Here is a 16,871-nt window from a genome sequence, read left to right on the forward strand (position 1 = left end):
ACTCTGCTAAATGAAAGATAGCTATTGACTGTTCCTCATGTTCTTAGACCCAGTGACATGTTGATAAACAGTAATAAATTGGCACTAGCTGATATGATTGTGGGTTTTCAAGACATTTGTGTGATTTTAACATTGAACCCCAGCTGTGTGTGTACAATGGTAGAAAACGTAATCTTTAATATCTACAATATTCTTAACTCCTGTGTGTCAAACAGTGATTTGTTTTGCATAATTATATGCTTAACCTCTCTATTTGTAAGAAGTCACAGACAGCTAGTGGATAGAAACTTGGTAAATAATAGATAAGCCTCAGTGATATTAATTAATTTAGCTAATAAATACTAAAATTGGCTTTAAACCCACATCTCTCTGAATCCATCCCACCATTCTTCTACCTGGTAAAAATTATGTGGGCTATATAAATCTGTTATATTAAGAAATAAAGGAGGAAAGCATCTTATTTTCTCTGAAGCGCTACTATTTAGGAAATGCTCTGGAAACTGGTTTTATAAAACAGGTTTTTTTGTTTGTTTTTTTAGCTTCTAATTTTTTCCTTATTTATTGGCAGGCATTCCCTATCAAATATAAAGAGAAGCATCCTCTGGAGTACATGAGACAATATCCTCACCTTAGGTGTAGGACTAACACTCTGGGTTCTATATTGAGGGTTCGCAGTGAAGCCACAGCTGCTATTCATTCCTTTTTTAAGGTAAGATACCTTACTTCCAGGTATTCTGTCTTGTGAAGAGGTTGGATAATTGTAACACTGGAACATTTTCCTGAAAGTTCTGTTGTTTGTTCCAAGTACCTTTATTTATTTGTTTCAGGATCAAATGTCACAGGTGTACATATATAGTTTAAGAGCTTATTAAGGAATAAATACTGTAAATATTTAAAGTATATAATCTGATAAATTATGAACCTATGAAATCTTCACCACAACTGAGATGATGAGCATATCCATGACCTTGAAAGTTTATGTGTCTGTAACATCTTTATTTTATCTTCATTTTTAAATGATACTTTTTCTGGATACAGAATTCTACATTGACAGGTTTTTTTCTTTAAGTACTTCAAGGTTGCCATGATACTGTCTTCTCATTTGCATTACTTCCAATGAGAAATCTGATGTCATACTTATCTTTAATCCTCTATGCACACCTTGTCTTTTTTTCTTTGGCTGACTTTAAGATTTTTTTCTTTATCATTGATGTTTTAGTCAGCTTTTTTTGCTACTGTGACTAAAAGACCTTACAAGAAAAATTTTAGAGGAGGAAAAGTTTACTTGGGGTTCACAGTTTCACAGATCTTGGTCCATAGATGGCCAACTCCATTGCTCTTTGCCAGAGGTGAGGCAGAACATCATGGTAGAGGGTGTGGCAGAAGAAGGCAGTTCAAAACAGGACAATCAGGAAGCGAAGAGAGCTTTACTCGTCAGAGAAAATATATACCCCAAAGCTGTATATGTGACCAGTGACCTGTCTTCTCCAGCCACCACCCTACCTGCCTAAAGTTATTACCCCATTAATCCACTTAAATGGGTAATGCACTAATTTAGTTAAGCCTTTCATAGCCCAATCTAAACTTTCTTGCATTGTCTCACATGTGAGTTTTTGGCGAACACCTCATATCTAAACCATAACAACTGTTTTTTTTTTTTAATCAATTTGTGATGTGCCTTGATGCAGTTTTCTTTGTTTTTCATTTAGGGTTTATTGAATTTCCTCGATCCTAAGTTTATCATGAAGTTTTTGTTTTTGTTTTTGTTTATGTTTTTTTAGCAGTATTGGTACAAATATTTTTCTGTTACTTTCCTCTTTTGGGAACTGAAATTATCCATAAATTAGTGCATTGATGCTATCCATAGCCCACTGATGTACTTTTCTTTTTTTAAAATCCTTTTTTCCATGGGGCTGGGGATGTGGCTCAAGCGGTAGCGTGCTCACCTGGCATGCATGCGGCCCGGGTTTGATCCTCAGCACCACATACAAACAAAGATGTTGTGTCCACTGAAAACTAAAAAAAAAAATAAATATTAAAATTCTCTCTCTCTCTCTCTCAAAAAAAAAAAAAAAAAAAATCCTTTTTTCCTGTGTTTATTTCTTTTGGATGTTTTCCCTCCCTTTTTGATGGTTTCTATTGGTTTTTCTTTATGCTTACTAATCTTTTTTCCTATCCAGTGTATTTTTTCCTCTGAAACATTATACATTTCATATTTATTTTTATTTATTTATTTTTAAATATTTATTTTTTAATTGTAGTTGGACACAATATCTTTATTTCACTTATTTATTTTTTTGTGGTGCTGAGGATCGAACCCAGGGTCTCACATGTGGGAGGCCAGCGCTCTACCGCTGAGCCACAACCCCAGCCCCTACATTTCATATTTAGAATTCACTTTGGGCTTTTTTATTATTATTATTCCTTTTGTGTCTACTTAACTTTTTGAGCATATGGAATACAGTTTTAATTTGAAAACCGTTTTTATGTCCTTTTAATTTTAACATGTCAACTATGGGTTAGTTTTGATTGATGGATGGATTAGTTTCATGTCTTATATTTTCCTGTCTTTTTGCATATCTGCTGATTAATGCCAGACATAATGAATTTTACTTTGGGTGCTGAATATTTATAAAGCTTCTTGAGCTTTGTTCTGGTATGCAGTTGTTAGTTGAAAACTGTTGATCCTTTTGGGTCTGCTTCTGGTTTTTGTTTAGCAGGTTTGGAACAGTGTAGTCTAGTACTAAGTATTTCCTGCTATGAAGTACTATACCTAGTGCCTTATGAACTGAGTTTTTCTAATCTGGCTTGTGAGAACATCCAGCCAGCATGTAAACACCGTGTGCTGTTCCCTCTAATTTTTTCAGTTCCTTCCCCAGTTTTGGATATTTTCCTCCATGTAGGCACTCATCAGTTCTCTACCTAATACTCCTGGATGACCCTCTGCAGATCTCTGGAGTTCTCTGTCCAGTTCTCTCTTCTTTGATACTATGTCCCATGAACTTCAGCCACATTGGTCTCAACTGTCTCTCCTCAAATTAGGGAGTCTTCTGGGCTTTACCTTATCACTGTCTCCCTATGCTGTGACCTGAAAGAGCTCAGTATCATAAGCTGGCTGACTGGTAGGGCTCAACATTCGCTTCCCATCCCTCAGAGATCAGTATCTTTTTTTTGTAATATTTATTTTTTTAGTTGTACACAATACCTTTATTTTGTTTATTTATTTTTATGTGGTGCTGAGGATAGAACCCAGGGCCTCGCATGTGCTAGGCAAGCGCTCTACCACTGAGCCACAACCCCAACCCCAGATCAGTATCTTTTATTGTCTTATATCCAGTATCGTGAAAATCATTGTTTCATCTGGGTTGCTTTTTATTTTTATTGTTTTTTTTGCTTTATGATTGTTTCAAGTGGGAAAGTGAATTCAATTCCTGTTTCTCCATCTTGATCATAGATCATAGATATGTATTATGTGAATATTAAGCATTAATTTTAGGGTTATTGGTGTTACTCTAGTGGGTTGCTGTAATGAATGAAGACATTTTGTCTCATCTCTGCATTTTAACCATTTCCCTCCACCTGGGAAAGCCAAAGGGGAATGTGGTCAACAAATTGTTGAGTTGAAGGGCCCCTCCTCTCATGTCAGTGGGAAGGCACCAAAAGGCCAGGATGATATCACAGAGAATACTCAGTGTTATTTCATGTGGTTTTGGAACTTGGCCCTTGCTCCTTCTTTAGATTCAACTAATTTCCCCTGGTTGCTTACCAATGTAAGCTTCCCCTGAGCTATATCCAAATTCATGCAGTCCCAGTACATCTGTAGCTCACCAAGAGAGTTCATGCTCTTTAAAAAGCTCCATCAGCTGGGCACAGTGGTAAGTCTTAAGTTTGAAGTCAGCCTCAGCAATTTAACGAGGCCCTAGCAATTTAATGAGACTCTATCTCAAAATCAAGAAATAAAGCTGGCACAATGGCACATGCCTGTAATCCCAGCAGTTGGGGAGGCTGAGATGGGAGGATCAAGAGTCAGCAAGGGCAAGGCGTTAAGCAACTCAGAGAGACCCTGTCTCTTAATAAAATATAAAATAGGGCTGGGGATGTGGCTCAGTGGCTAAGTGCCCCTGAGTTCAATTCCTAGTTCCAAAAACAAATACATAAAAGTTAAGAATAAGAAGCTCCATCAGAGTTAATTTCTGTTGAAACTGACAAAGAACACCATGCCTTTAAGGCACCTGCTTAAAGAAAAATAAATCACATTATACAATGTTATCCCATTGTAATTTGAAAGGGTCTGTTTACATATGCTCTCAGACTTTCTTATGCAACTTCCATATGGCTTTTCAGTAGTGCTTGAACCACACAAACATAAAATCTGTTCAGATCTAAAAATATAGTGTTTCAACAGTTGATAAAGATTTCAACAGTTGATAAAGTGGACCTGCTTTAATACTGAAACAATTTTATGGATTTTTTTGGCCACAAGGTGGTAGTATTGGCAATCCATTAACAAGTTAGACTTCACCTCCTTCGTACATTTCTTTATTACTTGTAGCCTTAATAGATATAAATAAATAAGAGAATAAACTAGAAAATGTAAAGTAAGAAAAGTGCTTGAAAATAATTTTAATTTTAACACTATTGGTGATAGTTATAAAGGTAGATACTTTTTGAGTGCTATAAATGCATTTTTTAATTGTTATGCCCTGAAAAATATAATCCTGATGTGTCATTCTATATTATCCACTTGTATGTGAGACATTTAGGATTGACTTGTTTAAAGTAGTCACTTGTAGCGCTCTAGGACATATAAAATAATAATTACATATCATCTATTTCGTGCAGTTTCTTCTACTTTAAATTCCCTAAAAGATATTAAGCTTTAAAATGTAAAATTTTCATACATTTCAAATTTATCAATAAAAATTGAGAAATGTAGGAAGAAATAGAAACTTGAGAGGTACTTTAAGTTAGGATGTTTTGAAAATCTAGAGTTATCTTTTGTTTTAGTATTGAAAATATTTTGTATTTAACTTGGTTTGCTCATAAAATTGACACACATGCCATGTGCTAAAACTTGGCTGTCTATGATCCTCAAAATGAGTCATTTAGAAGAGCCAAATTTTTCAAATAACTGAAGTTTTTCTCTTTGGGCCCATTTTTTTCTAAGTGTTCCTAGAATGGATTGCATGCTTGCTTATCTTTTTCAAATGAAGCAGTAAAAGACTGCTGTGCCTTTCGGGGCTTGTCTCCTCTGGATGGCAGTCCTTCAGAGCCTGCCATGGAGTGGAGTGGTTTTAAACCCCTGTGTTGGATGGCCTGTGTTTTGGAGTGCCTGTGACTGCTTTTTATGTTTGTTTTTTTTTTTTTAATGGGTTTTTTTGGACTCCTCTTGCTGTTGATTTTTGTTGCCAGTAGCATGCTAGTGTCTAGCAATTACTGTCACATTTCTGTTGATGGTGATTAAATAATGATATTTATTTCAGTTAAGTGTAAAGGGAAAATATCCACTAGTTTTCTGAGTGATGTGTATGGGCCTTAGTATATTAATTTTGTAGTTTTTGGATACTCAGAACCTTCTAAAATACCTGTTTCTAGAATGTGTATCACATTGTTTCAATCTGGAGGTGGCAGGTGGAGTCTAACAATTGGGTAAAGCATTTACTTCCACTTTTGGCTCCTTTTCTGGCCTTCATACCTCTATTTAGAAACCTCTTTGCTCTGGAGTGGTATAAGTACCTAATACTGGTAGCCTCTCTGGAGCAGATACTGACAACATTCCTCCTTTCCTTGCTCTTGACTTTCATTTTATCTGTTTTTCCTCCCACTTTCTCTTTTTTGGACTTTGTGTACACTGCTTTATTGTTCTTCCTTTGTATTCTCATGCATAGCTCTTTGGTAATGTTAGAGACTTTGATAAGCTTTGCTAGCAGCATTAAAGCTTAAAAAGCTATAGTGACCCATTTTGTAAAGGTTTGACGTTAAGTATTAAAAATGGTTCCTACTCCTGTGTGACTTTTGTTTTGAATCCCATAATTATTGACCTCAGGTTTACAGTGCTGTTCCTGGTGGCATTTGACCAGTTCTAACTTTGATAATTACATTCAGCCATTAAATTTTCTCCTCTCGCTCTACCTCCCCTTCCCCACCCTCATTTCCTTTGAATTTTTCACTTCCTTTCTTTGTTTACTCCACTCATGCTCATAGTTGCTTACATTCATGTGGAATAAATGATTCATGTTCATAATTCTTGGCTACTAGGAGATAAAAATTTTATGAAGTAATGTTATTGATTGTATTTCCATGGTTCTCTATAATGTGCTCTGTGCAGCACTTCTAGGCACATTGCTCTCAGGTTAAGTACATATTTGAATACTTTCTGGGGCTTAATTTATAGCTTGACTCTTTAATCAGCCTATATCATAAGTCACTGGCTTAATATAATTATAAAAGTTCATATTTGGGAGATCCCTGACAATGCCTGGAGTTGTTATATTCTACTGGTGATAGGCAGAATCTAGCATAGATGTGAGTGTATTGTATTGATTTCAAGGCTAGAATTTTGCGTTAAACACATGCTATCCTGGCTTTGTATTACAAATTTATTTTTAGCTACCTTCTACATCTATACTGACTATAACCTTTGCCTTCATACATAGTCACAATGAAAGAAGTGTAGCCTTGAAGTTGATGGGTTATTTCAGTCCTACTAGCAACAGCTTTTGTGGTTTACTAATGGAAATAGTCTCAGTTTTGATGGGAAGAACTGCCGTTGGGCGCCTTGGTGATGGATGGACTTGATGCTGCTCAGAATACTCTTCAGACCAAGGAAGTACACTGTCTGTGCTACATGCAGTGCATTGTGCCATGGATCGAATGACAGAGACTTCCCACTAGTCATTTCTGCCTCTCTTGCCGTGCATTTCTTTAGTCCCTATTAGCCTTAATTTTTCTTTTGGATGGTTTATCACCGTTGAGGTTTTATTCCCACATAACTGAACTTCATATTGATTGCTTTGTATTCCCTGAATAATACGGGCAGCATTGCTATGCATTAACCTTGATTGAGTGTGTGTGTGTGTGTGTGTGTGTGTGTGTGTGTGCGCGTGCGTGCGCGCGCGCGCACACGCACATGCATGCATGTACATGTGTGTTTGTTAAACCAACACCAGTAACTTAGAGAAGTAGAAAATGAGGGAATAGCAATACAGAGCCTGAGCACGGGGTTACAACCCTGGCTTAGCCACTGACTATTTATGTGGCTTTTGGCAATTTACTAAATCTCTCACGTACTCAGCTTTCTTATCTTTGAAATAAAGATATTGGAGAACTTAATTTCTAAGTCTGTTCCAAATCTAAAAAAATTTGTGCTTCTGTGCATAGTAAAATACTCAACCATCTTTCAATAACCTCATATTTGGAAGGTTGGGGGGATTTGATGTGGCATTCTCAGAGTTCCATTTTAATAGTATAACAACACAGTGTATATTCTTGGAATTTTTTCATGTGCAGATATATTGAAAAGAGTGTTTTTTCTTTTCCTTCCAGAACAGTGGTTTTGTGCACATTCATACTCCAATAATTACATCCAATGACTGTGAGGGGGCTGGAGAGCTTTTCCAAGTTGAGGTGAGTTCTGTTTCCCATCTTGGAAAAATATTGTTGTTTGATATTTTTCTCCTGAGGGTTTGTTTCAATTTATTTATTTATTTGTTTGTTTACTTATTTATTTATTTATTTTTGTAGTGCTGGGGATTTTGCATTCAAGGCAAGCACTCTACCAACTGAGCTATATCCCTAACCCCGTTTTAAATTCAATAAGAAGACCATAGGTAGCATCTGAAATTGATTGTAGAATTCTTAATATTTATTACAACTGCTCTGACTCCCTATCCCACTAGCCATATTACTAATACTGTGACTAAAAGGAGTGAATTTTTAATTTAGTACTCTACTTGCTTTCCTTAAGCCACTGAAATGGTTAATTAGAGAAATTTAGAGATTAATAAGGATTATAAGATATTCTGCAAATTCAACCATCAGTTGATGCTTGAACATAAATCATGTTTTTAAAGATGGATAAAAGGGCTGGAGTTGTGGCTCAGCAGTAGAATGCTCACCTAGCATATATGAGGCACCAGGTTCCATCCTCAGCACCACATATAAATAAATAAAATGAAGGTATTGTGTCCACTTACAACTAAAAAAAGTATTTAAAAAGATAAATAAAATAGAAAAGTATACATACAAATATCATTTTCTTTTTCAGATTCTTTTTTAAAAATTACATTTCCATAAGAAATGATTTGTGTGTATACCCCATTAAGGTTTTTAGTTTAATTCTTTGTTTAACAACCATTTTTGGATTTCCTACTATGTGTCAGGTACTGTCAGCCTGCCCTTCTTGCAGGAAAAAAAAATTTTCCAACTTTTCTTAGTCAGTTGAAAGCCTTTCACTTATTAGTTTTACAGCTGAAAAAGTCATTAGCTAGTCACATACTGATGGACAAAGAGAACTAAATTGATGAGTTGTGCTTTTTGTATGTTTTTTATTTGCTGAATTTTTTTTTTAATTAATTTATTTTTTTAATTGTTGGTTGTTCAAAACATTACATAGTTCTTGATATATCATATTTCACACTTTGATTCAAGTGGGTTATGAACTCCCATTTTTACCCCATATACAAATTGCAGAATCACATCAGTTACACTTCCATTGATTTATATATTGCCATACTAGTGTCTGTTGTATTCTGCTGCCTTTCCTATCCTTTACTATCCCCCTCCCCTCCCCTCCCCTCCCCTCTTCTCTCTCTACCCCCTCTACTGCAGTTCATATCTCCCCCTTGTATTATTTTTCCCTTTCCCCTCGCTACCTCTTGTATGTAATTTTGTATAACCCTGAGGGTCTCCTTCCATTTCCATGCAATTTCCCTTCTCACTCCCTTTCCCTCCTACCTTTCGTCCCTGTTTAATGTTAATCTTCTTCTCATGCTCTTCGTCCCTACTCTGTTCTTAGTTACTCTCCTTATATCAAAGAAGACATTTGGCATTTGTTTTTTAGGGATTGGCTGGCTTCACTTAGCATAATCTGCTCTAATGCCATCCATTTCCCTCCAAATTCTATGATTTTGTCATTTTTTAATGCAGAGTAATACTCCATTGTGTATAAATGCCACATTTTTTTTATCCATTCGTCTATTGAAGGGCATCTAGGTTGGTTCCACAGTCTTGCTATTGTGAATTGTGCTGCTATGAACATCGATGTAGCAGTGTCCCTGTAGCATGCTCTATTTAGGTCTTTAGGGAATAGACCGAGAAGGGGAATAGCTGGGTCAAATGGTGGTTCCATTCCCAGCTTTCCAAGAAATCTCCATACTGCTTTCCAAATTGGCTGCACCAATTTGCAGTCCCACCAACAATGAACAAGTGTACCCTTTTCCCCACATCCTCGCCAGCACTTGTTGTTGTTTGACTTCCTAATGGCTGCCAATCTTACTGGAGTGAGATGGTATCTTAGGGTGGTTTTGATTTGCATTTCTCTGACTGCTAGGGATGGTGAGCATTTTTTCATGTACTTGTTGATTGATTGTATGTCCTCCTCTGAGAAGTGTCTGTTCATGTCTTTGGCCCATTTGTTGATTGGGTTATTTGTTATCTTGTTGTCTAATTTTTTGAGTTCTTTATATACTCTGGATATTAGGGCTCTATCTGAAGTGTGAGGAGTAAAGATTTGTTCCCAGGATGTAGGCTCCCTATTTACCTCTCTTATTGTTTCTTTTGCTGAGAAAAAACTTTTTAGTTTGAGTAAGTCCCATTTGTTGATTCTAGTTATTAACTCTTGTGCTATGGGTGTCCTATTGAGGAATTTGGAGCCCGACCCCACAGTATGTAGATCGTAGCCGACTTTTTCTTCTATCAGACGCCGTGTCTCTGATTTGATATCAAGCTCCTTGATCCATTTTGAGTTAACTTTTGTGCATGGCAAGAGAAAGGGATTCAGTTTCATTTTGTTGCATATGGATTTCCAGTTTTCCCAGCACCATTTGTTGAAGATGCTATCCTTCCTCCATTGCATGCTTTTAGCCCCTTTATCAAATATAAGATAGTTGTAGTTTTGTGGATTGGTTTCTGTGTCCTCTATTCTGTACCATTGGTCCACCCACCTGTTTTGGTACCAGTACCATGCTGTTTTTGTTACTATTGCTCTGTAGTATAGTTTGAAGTCTGGTATCGCTATACCTCCTGATTCACCCTTCCTGCTTAGCATTGTTTTTGCTATTCTGGGTCTTTTATTTTTCCATATGAATTTCATGATTGCTTTCTCTATTTCTATAAGAAATGCCATTGGGATTTTGATTGGCATTGCATTAAACCTATAGAGAACTTTTGGTAATATCGTCATTTTGATAATGTTAGTTCTGCCTATCCATGAACAGGGTATATTTTTCCATCTTCTAAGATCTTCTTCTATTTCTCTCTTTAGGGTTCTGTAGTTTTCATAGTATAAGTCTTTCACCTCTTTTGTTAGGTTGATTCCTAAGTATTTTATTTTTGGGGGGGATATTGTGAATGGAGTGGTTGTCCTCATTTCCATTTCAGAGAATTTGTCGCTGATATACAGGAATGCCTTTGATTTATACGTGTTGATTTTATATCCTGCCACTTTGCTGAATTCATTTATTAGCTCTAATAGTTTCTTTGTAGACCCTTTTGGGTCTGCTAGGTATAGAATCATGTCATCTGCAAATAGTGATAATTTAAGTTCTTCTTTTCCTATTTTTATGCCTTTAATTTCTTTCGTCTGTCTAATTGCTCTGGCCAGTTTTGTTTCGAGAACTATGTTGAACAGAAGTGGTGAGAGAGGGCATCCCTGTCTTGTTCCAGATTTTAGAGGGAATGCCTTCAATTTTTCTCCATTCAGAATGATGCTAGCCTGAGGCTTAGCATAGATTGCCTTTACAATGTTGAGGTAAGTTCCTGTTATCCCTAGTTTTTCTAGCGTTTTGAACATAAAGAGATGCTGTACTTTGTCAAATGCTTTTTCTGCATCTATCGAGATGATCATATGGTTCTTATTTTTAAGTCTATTGATGTGGTGAATAACATTAATTGATTTCCGTATATTGAACCAGCCTTGCATCCCAGGGATGAATCCTACTTGATCATGGTGCACAATTTTTTTGATATGTTTTTGAATCCGATTCGCCAGAATTTTATTGAGGATTTTTTCATCTAGGTTCATTAGAGATATTGGTCTGTAGTTTTCTTTCTTTGAAGTGTCTTTGTCTGGTTTAGGAATCAGGGTGATGTTGGCCTCGTAGAATGAATTTGGAAGTTCTCCCTCTTTTTCTATTTCCTGAAATAGCTTGAAAAGTATTGGTATTAGTTCCTCTTTAAAGGTTTTGTAAAACTCTGCTGTATACCCATCCGGTCCTGGGCTTTTCTTAGTTGGTAGTCTTTTGATGGTTTTTTTCTATTTCCTCAATTGATATTGGTCTGTTTAGGTTGTCTATATCCTCCTGCCTTAATCTGGGCAGGTCATATGACTTAAGAAATTTATCGATGCCTTCACTATCTTCTATTTTATTGGAGTATAAGGATTCAAAATAGTTTCTGATTATCTTCTGTATTTCTGAAGTGTCTGTTGTGATATTGCCTTTTTCATTCCGTATGCTAGTAATTTGATTTCTCTCTCTTCTTCTCTTCGTTAGCATGGCTAAGGGTCTGTCGATTTTATTTATTTTTTCAAAGAACCAACTTTTAGTTTTGTCAATCTTTTCAATTGTTTCTTTTGTTTCGATTTCATTAATTTCAGCTCTGATTTTAATTATTTCTTGCCTTCTACTTCTTTTGCTGTTGTTTTGCTCTTCTTTTTCTAGGATTTTGAGATGAAGTATGAGATCATTTATTTGTTGGTTTTTTCTTTTTTTAAGGAATGAACTCCAAGCAATGAATTTTCCTCTTAGAACTGCTTTCAATGTGTCCCATAGATTCCGATATGTTGTGTCTGTGCTTTCATTTATCTCTAAGAATTTTTTAATTTCCTCCTTGATGTCTTCTATAACCCATTGATCATTTAGTAACCTATTGTTCATTCTCCAAGTGATGCATGTTTTTTCCTTCCTTCTTTTATCGTTGATTTTCAGTTTCATTCCATTATGATCAGATAAGATGCATGGTATTATCTCCACTCCTTTATATTGTCTAAGAGTTGCCCTGTGACATAATATATGATCTATTTTTGAGAAGGATCCATGTGCTGCTGAGAAAAAAGTGTAACTGCTTGATGTTGGGTGGTATATTCTATATATATCAATTAAGTCTAGGTTAGTAATTGTGTTATTGAGTTCTATAGTTTCCTTATTCAACTTTTGTTTGGAAGATCTGTCTAGTGGTGAGAGAGGTGTGTTGAAGTCTCCCATGATTATTGTATGTTGGTCTATTAGACTCTTAAACTTGAGAAGAGTTTGTTTGATGAACATAGCTGCACCATTGTTTGGGGCATATATATTTATGATAGTTATGTCTTGTTGGTGTATGGTTCCCTTGAGCAGTATGTAGTGTCCCTCTTTATCCCTTTTGATTAACTTTGGCTTGAAATCTATTTTATTTGATATGAGTATGGACACTCCTGCTTGTTTCCGAAGTCCATATGAGTGATATGATTTTTCCCAACCTTTCACCTTCGGTCTATGTATGTCTTTTCCTATCAAATGCGTCTCCTGTAGGCAGCATATTGTTGGGTCTTGTTTTGTGATCCATTCTACTAGCCTGTGTCTCTTGATTGGTGAGTTTAAGCCATTAACATTTAGGGTTATTATTGAGATATGGGTTGTTCTTCCAGCCATATTTGTTTATTTATGTTACTAAACATGGTTTGTTTTCCTTTTTGATTATTTTTCCCCCCTTTACTGTCCTACCTCCCACTGTTGGTTTTCATTGTTATTTTCCATTTCCTCTTCCTATAATGTTTTGCCGAGGATGTTTTGAAGACATGGTTTTCTAGCTGCAAATTCTTTTAACTTTTGTTTATCGTGGAAGATTTTAATTTCATCTTCCATCCTGAAGCTTAATTTCGCTGGATACACGATTCTTGGTTGGAACCCATTTTCTTTCAGTGTTTTAAATATGTTATTCCAGGATCTTCTAGCTTTCAGAGTCTGTGTTGAAAGATCAGCTGTTATCCTGATTGGTTTACCCCTAAATGTAATCTGCTTCCTTTCTCTTGTAGCTTTTAAAATTCTCTCCTTATTCGGTATGTTGGGCATCTTCATTATAATGTGTCTAGGTGTGGATCTCTTATGATTTTGCACATTCGGCGTCCTGTATGCTTCTAGGATTTGGGATTCTGTCTCATTCTTCAAGTCTGGGAAGTTTTCTAGTATTATTTCATTGAATAGGTTGCTCATTCCTTTGGTTTGGACCTCTATACCTTCCTGTATCCCAGTGACTCTTAAGTTTGGTCTCTTTATATTATCCCATATTTCTTGGATGTTCTGCTCATGGTTTCTTAGCAGTTTTGCTGAGCTGTCTATGTTCTTTTCAAGTTGAAATACTTTGTCTTCATTGTCTGATGTTCTATCTTCTAAGTGTTCTACTCTGCTGGTAGTATTCTCAATTGAGTTTTTAAGTTGGTTTATTGCTTCCTGCATTTCTAGGATTTCTGTTTGTTTGTTTTTTATTACCTCTGTCTCCCTGTATAGTTGATCTTTTGCTTCTTGGATTTGTTTATGTAATACATTGTCGAAGTGGTCGAAGTGATCTTTCATTGTCTGATTTTGCTGTCTAATGTCTTCCTTGAGACTCCAGATCATCTGCAGCATGTATATCTTGAATTCTTTATCTGACATTCCATCTGCTGCAGCTATTACCTCTTCTAAAGTTGGGTTGACCTGCATTGCTTGTGGTCCTTTCTTTCCTTGTCTTTTCATATTGCTCGTGTTTCTTTCTGCTTGGTGAAACTGTTGTATTTTTGAAATTTTCCCCCTATATATTTATATTGCTCTTGTATAGTTGAAAAGTCTCCCTTGCAGGGGCGGGCGGCAGCTCTGCTCCTCCTCCAATTGGGGTGATCTGTCTACCACGCTGGCGGGCCGCTGGGACTGTTCTGCCGGTCGGTCGCAGGTCTTCCTACCTTGGAGGCCCGGGCAGCGGCTCTGCTCTGCCCCTCCTCCAATTGGTGTGACGTGTCTACCACGTCCGCGAACCCCTGGGCCTGTTCTGCCAGTCAGTCGCGGATCTGACTACCTTGCAGGCGCGGGCGGCGGCTCTGCTCTGCCCCTACTCCAATTGGGGTGTCATGACTACCATGCCTGCGGGTCGCTGGGCCTGTTCCGGGCGTGGGCAGCAGCTCTGCTCTACCCCTACTCCAATTGGGGTGACGTAACTACCATGCCGGCGGGCCTCTGGGCCTGTTCCAGGCGCAGGCAGCGGCTCTGCTCTACCCCTACTTCAGTCAGGGTGACGTGTCTACCACGTCCGCGAACCCCTGGGCCTGTTCTGCCAGTCAGTCGCAGATCTGACTACCTTGCAGGCGCGGGCGGCGGCTCTGCTCTGCCCCTTCTCCAATTGGGGTGTCGTGACTACCAGGCCGGCAGGTCGCCTGGCCTGTTCTGGGCGCGGGCTGCGGCTCTGCTCTGCCCCTACTCCAAATGGGGTGATGTGACTGCCACGCCGGCGGGCCGCTGGCCCTGATCTGGGCTCAGGAAGTGGCTCTGCTCTGCCCCTCCCCCAAGTGGTATGACGTGTCTATCATGCCGGCAGGCCGCTGGGCCTGTTCCGCCAGTCTGTCACAGGCCTGCCTACCTTGCAGGCGCGGGCGGAGGATCTGCTCTGCCCCTACTCCAATTGGGGTGTCGTGACTACCACGCCGGCAGGTCGCTGGACCTGTTCCAGGTGCGGGTGGCGGCTCTGCTCTGACCCTGCTCCAATTGGGTTGACGTGACTACCACGCTGTCCGGCCGCTGGGCCTGCTCCGACCGCGGGTGAAGGCTCTGCTCTGCCCCTACTCCAATTGGGGTGACGGGTGACGTGTCTACCACACCAGCAGGCCGCTGGGCCTGATCCGCCGGTAGGTCGCATGTCTGCCTACCTTGCGGACTCGGGAGGTGGCTCTGCTCTGCCCCTCCTCCAATTGGTGTGACGTGTCTACCACACCAGTAGACCGCTGGGCTTGTTCCGCCGGTTGGTCGCAAGTCTGTCTACCTTGCAGGCTCGGGCGGCGGCTCTGCTCTGCCCCTACTCCAAATGGGGTGATGTGACTGCCATGCCAGCGGGCCGCTGGGCCTGATCCGGGTTCGGGGAGCGGCTCTGCTCTGCCCCTCCTCCAAGTGGTGTGACGTGTCTACCACGCCGGCAGGCCGCTGGGCCTGTTCCGCCAGTCTGTCAGGCCTGCCTACCTTGCGGGCGCGGGTGGAGGATCTGCTCTGCCCCTACTCCAATTGGGGTGTCTTGACTACCACGTCGGCAGGTCGCTGGACCTGTTCCGGGCGCGGGTGGCGGCTCTGCTCTGTCCGTGCTCCAATTGGGTTGACGTGACTACCACGCTGTCGGGCCGCTGGGCCTGCTCCGACCGCGGGCGAAGGCTCTGCTCTGCCCCTCCTCCAATTTGTGTGACATGTCTACCACACCAGTAGACCACTGGGCCAGTTCTGCCGGTCGGTCACAAGTCTGTCTACCTTGCTGGCTCGGGGGGCGGCTCTGCTCTGCCCCTACTCCAAATGGGGTGATGTGACTGCCACGACGGCGGGCTGCTGGGCCTGATCCGGGCTTGGGGAGCGGCTCTGCTCTGTCCCTCCCCCAAGTGGTGTGACATGTCTACCACGCTGGCAGGCCGCTGGGCCTGTTCTGCCAGTCTGTCACAGGCCTGCCTACCTTGCGGACGCGGGTGGAGGATCTGCTTTGCCCCTACTCCAAATGGGGTGTCTTGACTACCACGCCGGCAGGTCGCTGGACCTGTTCCGGGCGCGGGTGGCGGCTCTGTTCGGCCCCCGCTCTAGCCGGGGCGACGCGACACCACGCCAGCGGGTCGCTGGGCCTGTTCCGGGCTCCTGCAGCGGCTCTGCTCCGCCCCTCTGGCCTCCACAGTATTCAGCAGGACCCGGACCGAGAAACAGTTTCCGCGGGTTCTTTATCCCTGGGCCAGAGCAGTTCCGGGAGCCAGAATTCGGCCTCTCCGGACTTGGTGCATGCTCCGACAGGAGCAGGCTCCAAGAAGCAGTTTCCGCGGGTTCTATAGCCCTGGGCCAGAGCAGCTCCGGGAGCTGGAACTCCGCCGCTCCGGGCTCGGTGCATGTTCTGATAGGAGCAGGCTCCAAGAAGCAGTTTCCGCGGGTTATTTAGCACTAAGTCTGAGCAATTTGTCTGCGAGACATAGACAATTGTGAGCCTGAAATTACCTGTTCTATAGCTGAAAGAGCTGCGATCAGTCGAAAACAAGGATGGTGACGTCAGCTCTCCAATTGGTGGCCGCTGGCTTCCTCCGTGGTCTGACCGGTGTGGAGAACCGAACTGGACCGTTTCCTTCCCCCATCTCCAACCCAGAATTCAGCTCCGAGCTCAGCAAATGCCTAGCTGGCAGGAGCCCGCAGAATCAGCATCACTGTATCTCTGCGCCACCAGCCCGTTGTTTCCCAGCGCGCGCCGCAGACTCCAGCCGCGGGGCGATCTGCCGAGCAAGCAGCGTGACCCTCCGTACGGACAGATCGCTCGCGTTTGAGCCCCCAAAGCTGATCCTCGTGTGATGAAAATCCTTCCACTAGGTTTTGGAGCACCCCACTTTTGCTGGAAATTCCTAACAAGATAGCTTTTAGCCGTTCTAACTCGTCATTTTCCCTCACAGTGACGCAGTACACGGAGTTACTGCACTCCCT

At 40.6% G+C, this 16,871-nt stretch overlaps 1 protein-coding gene across 2 annotated transcripts in view; it reads left to right on the top strand.

Moving 5' to 3' along the window:
- Nucleotides 1-16,871, top strand: part of Nars2 (asparaginyl-tRNA synthetase 2, mitochondrial) — a 137,547-nt gene that overhangs the window by 10,369 nt on the left and 110,307 nt on the right. For both annotated transcript variants that reach the window (XM_076846581.2, XM_076846582.2), the window contains exons 4-5: nt 569-709; nt 7,546-7,626. In XM_076846581.2, coding sequence (XP_076702696.2) covers nt 569-709; nt 7,546-7,626 — 222 coding nt within the window. The remainder of the gene's footprint in view (nt 1-568; nt 710-7,545; nt 7,627-16,871) is intronic.

Source organism: Callospermophilus lateralis, chromosome 2, assembly GCF_048772815.1.
Source record: "Callospermophilus lateralis isolate mCalLat2 chromosome 2, mCalLat2.hap1, whole genome shotgun sequence".
Lineage (NCBI taxonomy): Eukaryota > Metazoa > Chordata > Mammalia > Rodentia > Sciuridae > Callospermophilus > Callospermophilus lateralis.